The following is a 10,419-nucleotide window of genomic DNA, read 5'->3' on the forward strand; positions in this document are numbered from 1 at the left end:
TTTAATTTATGCTTGAGCGGGGGTTCGAACTCAGAACCTCATGATTTCTGCTTGAACGCTCAGAGTTGCAATGCGAAGGGCAAAAATTAAAGACCAGCAATATGAGGGGCATAATTTAAAAACCACAAATATGAGAGGCAAAATTTAAAGACCACCCCAAAAGAAGGGCAATCCGCGCAAAAAAATGCCTTAGAAATGCTTCTCTTATTTTTCTTCAGTGTTCAGTTGATTGTCCCAACATTTAACAAGGAAATAAAAACCAAGACACTCTGACCTATACATGTAGTTTAATTTTCCAGCGAAGGTTGTTCAACTGACCATGCTTTGGCATACGTAGCTACGCACTGCTTGTATGACAAAAGTACTACTGAAACTACATATATATTGATTTTTTCCCCCCAAAATATACATTCGCTAAGTTCAGATTCACTGTCATGATATAGTGAGGAGTACAGTAGCAATTCGTGTAGATTGAATTAAAATCATGGATCCACCTCTTGCTTCAACAATAGATGAATAACTATATCAATATTGACGGTATAGATCATACAAGAGTAAGTTTAGTTCCATTGTTTAGATTTCATTTTCTCTGATATTCATTTGGCAAATGTCAATTTATAGTACAGCATATGTTCGTAAAAGAATGGAATGTAATGCGGACAAGAGCTCGACAGGCATCAGTTAGTGCCTTATCTATTTGAAGAAAGGAGGCTAACCAAAAATACACCATGTAGTTAAAAGCTTTTAGCACACAACCAGAGAAACTTGTATTATCTTTCTAGCTTGCTTAATATTGCTTCCATTGGAGGCAGCTCCTTCAGAATTTGAGCCCAGTCGGGCATCCCCTGCAGAGTTGGTCGATATTATAACTCCACAATGAATTAACCCATAAAAAAAAAAGTAAAGCATAAAGCAACACAAACATGAATATTTGTACGCCACCTCAAAGGCGTCTTACTTGACTTGTGGATTTTACAGTCATCTATGTCATGTCTTGAGCAATTTATATGCTAATTACATAGGCATATTAATGGAGCAGAGAAGAGAATTGCAGCACAAAGAATTTTACAGCTCTGACCTTTCCTGACCGTCGAACACGACCATCTAGACGAAGTATAATGTAAACATCTTCACCAGGAGTAACACCTTCAGACTTCTGTTGATCCTTTATCCACCTGAAACAGATTGAGGTTGAACAATACATCTCAATAAGCAATGAGCCTTCCAGTATGTGCACAAGGAAAAAAAATCAGTCGATCAAACTGTGCGACTAGATGTCCTTAAGATAAATATGGCACAAACATAAATGCCCATAAAGATGATGTGGTGAGTAGTTTCAAGTGTATTAGGAACAGGTTGATACCTTTCCCACTCTGCAGGTGAAACAACCTCTGCTTTGAACCGGATCTCTGACTTCAATTTTGATTTTGCAATTACTGACTGAGTTCTTTGGTCAAAATCTTCCTGCAGTAGCAATGGGAGAAAAATAAGAAAACCTTAACGAGATACATGCACCATTAAGATTATTATCTTATGCTTATTTGAGCAACAAGAAACGACTTTGAATAATCAGTAGCATGTAAATAAGATTCTTTTGTTCTTTGAGCAAAGAGAAAAGCAGAATCATGAACTTGATGTGCATGCTATAGCATCATGTTGTTTAAAATGATCATTAATTGCTATTAAAAATCTTCAATCTTACCCCTATGGATGGGAGGGAAGCGACTGCCTTTTGAGAAAGACCAAAACCTTTCTTCTCTATTTTTGTTTCCCTACCTTCACCCCAAATAACAGGAACTAGAAGGACTCCACGTTTAAGAAGCTCCGTGCGGAATCTCTCAGCATTTCTCATAGCCAGAGATACTGTCTCCTTTTTTCCAGCCAAAATAACCTAATAACAAGCAACTGGTCAAACTAAGAGGAGACCATATGTTCGAGTCAGGTATTTCAGAAGACAAAAAAAAAAAAAAAAAAAAAAAAGAGAACAAATACGTAAAAGGAAATATTTTTGCTCATGAAACAAAGGTATTTGCTGCAAACCTAGCAAAACATGGAACTACTTTTCTGTCTTCATCATCCTTCCGACAATGTAAATGTGATTAAAAAAAAGGTTTCTTCTTGATGTGACGAGGGAGGTAAACTAGACATGTGTTATACAGGACTTCTCATTCTTTAAGTGAAAAATTGAAGGACCATGTTTTCCACTCAACTTCTTGAAATTGAAAACAGGATGAGTAAAGGGGAAGTTGTCTCACTAACAGGCCTCACGGTGTCTCTTAGCTGGACGAGTTCAACAATCCTATTAGTTGAAAGGCGCAAAGGGAGCCTTGATAGTGTTTCATCACGCAATATTTGTGCAAGCTGTTCCTCCTCTTTTTTGTTGTCCCAAACCAACAAAGCCACAAAAACAACGATACCTGCAGAGTGCTGGTTCAAGAGCTTAATCATTTTTGACGAACAGTTTAAGAAGTGTTAAGCAAATATCATTTACAGAACTTCAGAACTGAACTAAATGATTCACAATCAAAGGTAGTCGATATTTACCAACGACATTTATAGCAGCATTTCCTGCAGTCGCCCCAATATCAGGAGCACCATCTCCACCTTGAATTGCAAGGATTAACCTAGGTATAGTGAAAAATGTAGAAATTCCAGCAGCAGCGATGAATGCCACGTAGAAGAATCTTCTGACCCCCCTAAATGGTGCTTGTACCTCACTGATGAGCTTAAGGTCTCTACGGAAACTGTATCCTATGTCTTCCCCTCCTAACCTAGCCTGTGAGATAATAGAAGACTATGAGATTCAGAAACAATGAAGCAAAGCTAGAGCCTGCTAAGTTCTGAAGATACTGTAACATAATCGATGTGGTAAGGAACTGAAACTAATACCCTGTTGGGCCAAGCTTCCAAAATCTGCTTATGTTGAAAAGTACTTTCTGTCAGAAGTGCTTTTCGGAAAAGTGCCTTTTGGAGAGTAGCTGTTCGTTTTTGGCTAATCAATTTGAAAAGCACTTTTGCCAATATTATAGCAGTAATTTTGTGCTTGACTAAGATTCCCAAAGTGCTTCCGAGGAAAAGCTACTTCTTTTTTTTAGCTTCTGAAAAACAGCTTCTACTTCTACTCAAAAACACTTTTTTTTTTCTTTAAAAGCTTGGGCACACACCTCAACTTTCTACAATAAGCACTTCATTTTTTATTCTTTTAAAAAAAACACTTTTGACTTCCCACAAGCTTGGCCAAACAGGCAATAGTTCATACATCCAAGCATGACGAAAACTAAAGAACCATATCCATCAGTGGGAAACAAACCTCTTCCTGTAGTTCCTTAAATTCAGGCAATGCTCTGAAGGAAGCCAAATCTGGATCATTAAGGATTGTGCCAAACTTTAGGTTATACTCTTTCAAAGCAGTGCGTAAACACTCAGCAGCTTTCTTTCCTTCCCCCCTTAAGTAAACAAAGGAAATCAATAAATAAATATATAAATAATAAAAGAGTGAAGAAGAATAAAAAAGGGAATCTCCTTTGCGACGCTCATTGAAGTTTCAATATTGTTCTTAGTGATCCTTCCAATGAAACAATTAAGCTAAGAACTGTGATTAAGAAACTGTAGGTTCTTTTACTTGCTGTTCACAAAGTTAAACTGATTAAGAAATTTTAGATTCCTTTACTTGCAGTTTATAAGAGAAGAAAGTCACAAATATGTTTCTCCTAGACATGGTTCCAGACAAGTTACTCTTTGACCAGCTTAATCAATTTAACCATGAAAGAGGCAAAGGAGAAATATACCTGTAGGCATGGCAGCATGCTTTGTTATAAAATGCAGCTTGAGCCTCCACAGGGTTGGGATTTAAAGTGAGTGCTGTGTCAAACAGCGCAAGAGCATCTTTCACCTGGAAAATTCAAATTTAATGAACAAAGATGGCAAATGTTGCCCATATTGCAGATTGAAATCCAAACCACAGGAGTCTGTAAGCAACTTGCAGGAAGGTTGTTACACAAACCCAAACAAATAACATTGAAAACACAATTAAGTGGGAAATAACAAGAAAAGCCAACTTAACAGGTTTTAAATTTGTAAATTCACAGAAAAAAAAAATGTTGATTAAAGGAAAAATGAAATACGATCAAATAATTGACAATTTTTTTCCAGAAATAAACGGCAATTCAACCTACAAACATCATGAGGGTGGATATTAAGTATTGACTCAGTTCTACACAAGTATAACTGTTACCATAAGATTGCTCCGAATGGGTAAAAATCGAAAATACATGACAAACTAGTAAACTATCTCGAGTAAAAGTAAAATGTTACATTCATTTCCGGCCCTTGGAGAACACCTCAGGAAAATTAGCTAACAGGCACAACGGAATCATAGGAATTCAGACGATCAAGTAATGGGGACAGTAAAACTCGAAATCAAAACCTCCATTATCAAATTTAATTGCATGCATTTAGATTCATAACCTATTTGCCAAGCTTCTGCGAAGCCAAAAGTGGTTATTTTAGAGAGTTCAAGTGCTTGGCCAAGCTTTTAGGGAAAAAATAAGTGTTTTTGAGTAGTAGCAAAAGTTGTTTTTCAGAAGCTGGAAAAAAAACGCTCTCCCCATAAGCGCTTTTGAAACTTTGTAACAGCCTCTCTAGCTCTCAGGGTACTCTACCCTCCGCAGACCCCACTTTGTGGGAATTCACTGGGTATGTTGTTGTTGTTGTAACCGCTTTTGAAACTTTGGTCAAGCATAAATTAGTCAAACACAAACTGCTAACTCCAAAAAATACTTTTTCGAAAAGCACTTTCTACAAAAAACACTTTCAAAATGAGCAAATTTTAGAAGCTAGGCCAAAAAGGCTATTACACTCATGGGCGGACCTAGAAGCCCGGATATAGGTTCGGCCAAACCCAGTAGCTTTTGTTCTTAAAGTGTATTTGTGTTAAGAAATTCATTATATTATATGTACAGATGTTAAGTTTAGAACCCAGTTATTACTCAATACTTGAAGCCGTCGTTCTAAAATCCAGAACCATAAAGATGAAATCATGTCTCTGCCTCTGATTAAACTGTTAGAAAGCAAGCCCTGGAATTTATTTATCTGATGTATACAACAAACAAGAACAACAATAACAATAACAATTAAAGAATTTCTGCTGCGATAAAACTGAAAAAGAATTAGGAAAATACCCGTCCTTTAGAAAAGAGATCAAGGCCAAAATTGACGCAAGACTCAGCCGTGGGAGGAGTGGCTTCACTCACTTGAGGCGAAGTAGAATTAGAAGAAGAAGAACAAAAGACTAGTGAAACACCATTTCTTTTTGTGTAATTTAGCCATACTTGTTGTCTAGTAATTGCAAAATTGGAAGATGAAGAGAAGAAGCAGAAATGGAGACGGTGAGAGGGAAGAGTTGCAGTGGCCATGTCCAAATTTCATAACATAACCATAGCACACCACACAGTTTATCCATTCGCACCACGGCTTCACTTCGTGTGGCTTTCATAAAAAGGCTTTAAATATGGATTTTATAGATAGTTAAAGTTTAATTAGTTACAAATTATTACTCTAATTTTCAAGGAAATATGCTATATGCATAATCACTTGTTTTATAATTTAATTGATGTGAAAAATTGATAAAATTTCATAAATATCTAAAGTTTAGAGAGTAATTACGAAATGTAGCTACAATTTATATATATTTAAGAAACGTAGCTATAGTTGATATATTAGGCGGAAAAACACTATCAGACGAGTATCAGTTGGATCAGTGCGAACTGTATCAACTGTAAATAACGCGAGAGAGTTACGTTTCATAATTTCTTAAAATTATAGCTACGCGTTGTAAATACAGTCTAAATGTTTGCCATGTCACGTAATTTTTTAAAAATATATATGGATCGTTAGCACGCAAAACTAAAACTCTTAAAAAAAATGGTATTCTGCATACATAATGCATTAATTTTGTTGTAGTCTCTAAATTATTTTGTACTCAATTAATTTGGAATAAACATATGTATATTAGCAATATATGTGTGTGTTGCATGTATTGCATCATGTAAATGATTGCAAACACCTTCGAATTATTAATTGTTGAGTTAAACAAATCTTACTTCTTATTCAATTTATTCTTAAAATAAGAATTTTAAGTTTTTTTTAATTATTATTTATACATATTAGTATCCCTCGTTAGTCAATTTAAAGGTTTTTCACTAAATCATTCTTTACTTTATATTTTAGAAGATTATAAATCTATTTAGTCCACATGAGATATCAATTTACAAATATTCGATTGAATGAATTCTTAGTACCACGAGTATTTTGGAAGAACAATGTTTATCTGCTCATATATATATATAGACACACACACTCACACTCACATACACACACGCAGCATTAAGACTATTGTCTTATGCTTATTTGAGCAACCAGAAACGACTTTCAATAATTGTGTAGCATTTAAAAAAATCTTTTGGACTTTGAGCAAATAGAAAGCAGAATCACGAACTTGACGTGCATAAGCATCATGTTGTCTAAAATGATCATTAAGTGATATTAAAGATCCTCAATCTTACCCCTATGGATGGGAGGGAAGAGGCTAGATATAGATGTGCAGCGTTTCGTTGTTTTGTTCGACCTTTTGCATTTTGCCATTCTCCCTCCTCTTATTGTCCCAATTTAAACAGAAAATGTCATCTTTGCCTTATAATTTACCCTTGATAAAACAAAATGAAATTTGGGATCTTTTAGTTCATATATTATTCACGCATGGATTATATTGAGTGAACATGTTACACACAGTTAACATATATAATTACTGAATACATTTTAACTAATTAATCCAACAAAATACAATAAGTTCATTAACTATATAAACTATTTGGAGACTAATAAAAATAATTTAATATACAATTTAGTACATATTCACCCAAAATATCGGATACGAAATATGAAATAACAAAAAGTGTTTTACATCAACGGATAATAATAATCCAACTAACGTGAATACTGTGGAAGCGGTAAGAAAGAAAAGAAATAAAACTCAACTACTCTTTTCCTTATTGAGTGATGTGATCCATGTATCATTATTGTAGAGAGGAGAGAAAAAACACAAACTGCATTGCAAACATGAGTTCTACACGTTCTCTGGACAAAAAACTTGCTAAAACAGCTTTCAAGAGTGAAGGATGTACTTACGGCTTCAGTAGCTCAGCAATGTTTGTCAAACACGTTACTGAAAATCACAAGAAATTTTAGGTTTTGTGCCCTAAAAAATGTGGAGCTTCGGTTATGGAGGAAGAGGACCGCTTAGCACACCAGCCAAGGTGCCCCCATCTCATTGGCAACTCACAATGGCGAAGCAAGCTGGTGCTGGATAAAAAATAATTTAATACACAATTCAGTAATTAATGGCTTGGACCAATTCGGGCCTTAACGATCTGGTCCCTTAATGGTCTGATTTCGGTCCTCGATCGGTTAGGACCAGAATAAATTTCACCTTTTAGTTTCATTTGTCCCATTCTCTCTTCGGCCTTATGCATTATTAAGTGTTTATACAAACTTTTAAACATTTTCTTACAAACGGGGCATGAGTGTTTTTTTTTTTTTTTTTTTTTTCACGGTGGGCCTTCCTTTCATAGTGAGCGAGACTTACATTCCCACCAAGTTTTCTACCGTTATTGAATCTTTTCCCACATATTTTGCACTCAAAGATTTTTCTCATTATTACTTCTATTTAAAAATAAAAATAAAAAAAAAATAAAAAACTGGTAAAGTTATATATTCTTTAGCATTTAGGATATGATGGAGACCTCTAAAATGTTGATCTAAAACAAAAACTAACCAATCATAAGAATCCTAAATGATCCAGTAACAGCTTCGTCTATATTTTATTCTTTACACCAAAAATAAAAAGTTATAATGCATTTCTCTTTAATCGAATGGAATTAGACATTGTACATTCAAAATATTTATTGTTCCTTTCTTTCCATATTGTCCACCATATGCAAGGTGGAATTAACCCCCACCATTATTACTTCTACTAGAGAATTTGTCCGCGCAAATTAAATTTATATATGAAGTATTATTTTCTAGCATCCGCATATTAAAATTATCTTATGTCTTTTTTTTTTATAGTCTTTGAACCCAAATAAATTAGATATCAAGTTTTAACCCATTTTATTAGTATTGACATTAATTTTTCTTGTATTTTTCTCTGAGTTTTCACTGCTTAGAACTTTTAATCTTGTGAACATACTTGATTTTAAATAAGTTTATAAAGGTGAAATTATATTTCTTATCGTTTCTTAGAAAGCTTGTAAATCAAAAAAAGATTTTCAAGAAATATTGATTCTTTTATTTGCATATTTTAAAGATTAAAAACATGAATTTACATTTGTACATTGAAAATATGCACATACAAGTATCTGACTCGTTTTTTTACTTTTATTAGAGAAAAACAAAATTTTATGCATTTGAGGTTCTTTATTCAGTTTTGCGTTCCTTTGAGAATCAGAGTTTTCATAATTTTCTCCTTGTTTAAAGTGGCAAAGAGAACCAACAACAACAACACAAATTGAATTTTATGAAATCTCTTTTGTCACTTCTCCCAACATCAATAAATAGACTAATTGAGAGCGTTCACAAATATCAAAATATTTTTCAAATTAAAAGTATATGTTCTGAAAAAATCCGTCACTTTTCTATCTACTGCATATTACTCTAATTTAGGCACAACTTGAAACTCTCTTAAGAAGAGCAGAAAGACAAAAATTCATCCTGAGATAAAATGTAAATCACATTACATGTAACTTCTATTTTATTCAAAAGCATCAGAAACACATATCTTCTTACAAAACTCACAAATATACATATTAGCCAAAAAAAAAAAAAAAAAACTCGTAAAAGTAGTTGCTATGCTCACTAACTTATGTTTCTCAATCTACTTCTTTAAACTTGCAAGAGGTTACCGAAACATGCTAACTAAATAAACACAAAAGTGAGATGTTAATAAATCTAATATATAAGCAATGAGGGAGGAGAAAAATTTTGAAACCTTAAAATAGATAAATAGATATTAATAATTTAACAAAGAAATAGTGAAACTATTGATAGGTTTTTGGGCAGTAAGATTACTGTACTTACACATAAAGCCTCGACATTTGATCAGTGTCTAAAGTATGTCATCGTAGCGCATAGATTGTGACTGCTGAATTAAAAAGAAGCCAACATGAATATATTCATATCATGCACCTACAAGAAAACAAAAGATTACCATTATTTCCAATGAAAGAAATAGAAATGTTTATACCTAATAATTATTAACCGAAGACAAAAAGACATGAAATCCACTTAAACATACAAAAGCCAGCTGAAGGATAAGGCTGTGTGAATATATACAGAGGAGTTCAAGGTTTAGTGCCTGAGTGGTGAAACCTTTTTAAATTCCACAATTAAGTAGAGTCTTCCCATTTTCCGTTAATGGAAAGAATTCTTCATTCAAGCTATGTACGTGGCTTTAATTTCCTAGTTAATACTTTATGACTTTTTGAGCCTTTTTCTTTAATTGATGATTGGCAACTGCTGTGGCTTTATTTTCCTTTATTACTCCATTTAGTTAGTAGAGATATTGTTGGTTGTTAAATAGATTGAATGAAAGGAATATAAAGGAAAAATAGCAAAAAAAACGAGAAAGAAGATAAATAGTAATGGTGTAGTAATGAGAAGTCTTGCATTGCTACGCTATGTGCAAAACTTTATATTATAGAGATGCTTTAGCAATTATGTTAATGTTATTGATAGTCCAATTAATATATGTTGAATCAATATGCCAACGTTCGAGATAAATCTAACATGTCAACAATTTACTAAAAAGATACAACTTTGAAAGAGTATAGAGATATTTTAAGAGTTTTCATTTGTTTAAAAACACTATTAAAAAGTTAAACAGTGTATGATTTTTTGTCCAAGACTTTGAATTTAAATGAAAGAACTGCTATTTGACTGCGTGCGTTATTATACACATTCTACAAAATATTATTAGATGTAAATTCTCATCATCCACACAGGGATGGTCTTTTAATTTTTTGTATCAAGTCTTGCGGGAGTAAGGTAAATACAAATATTTAAGCAAACATCCTATTTGGTTGAATAAGATCAATAGCATGTTTGGCCAAGCTTATTTTCTCCCAAAAGCCTACTAATTTTTTTTTTAATAAGTGCTTATTTTAAAAAAGTGAGGTGTTTGGCTAAGCTTTTGGGAGAAAATAAGTACTGCTGGGAAGTAACAGAAGCAGTTTTTTAGAAGCTAAAAAAAATAGCTATTTTTTTCAAAGAGTGCTTAATTTTAAAAAGTGTTGTTGTTTGACCAAGCTTTTAGGAGAAAATAAGTGCTTATGAGGAATAACTGAAGTTGTTATGAAAGTTATTTTT

General features: G+C 33.4%; 1 protein-coding gene across 1 annotated transcript; it reads right to left on the reverse strand.

Annotated features, from left to right (window-relative positions):
- Positions 1-547: 547 nt before the first annotated feature.
- On the reverse strand, positions 548-5,485 carry LOC132048231 (protein LOW PSII ACCUMULATION 1, chloroplastic). The gene is made up of 9 exons (XM_059439139.1): positions 5,181-5,485; positions 3,789-3,892; positions 3,311-3,446; positions 2,545-2,776; positions 2,260-2,417; positions 1,703-1,891; positions 1,364-1,464; positions 1,079-1,175; positions 548-845 (listed from the first exon to the last, which is right to left on the reverse strand). The coding sequence occupies exons 1-9, from the start codon at positions 5,412-5,414 to the stop codon at positions 771-773; spliced, it is 1,326 nt and encodes a 441-aa protein (XP_059295122.1). The 5' UTR covers positions 5,415-5,485; the 3' UTR covers positions 548-770.
- Between the last annotated feature and the right edge of the window lie 4,934 nt (positions 5,486-10,419).

This window comes from Lycium ferocissimum, chromosome 1 (assembly GCF_029784015.1).
Source record: "Lycium ferocissimum isolate CSIRO_LF1 chromosome 1, AGI_CSIRO_Lferr_CH_V1, whole genome shotgun sequence".
In the NCBI taxonomy this organism is placed as follows: domain Eukaryota; kingdom Viridiplantae; phylum Streptophyta; class Magnoliopsida; order Solanales; family Solanaceae; genus Lycium; species Lycium ferocissimum.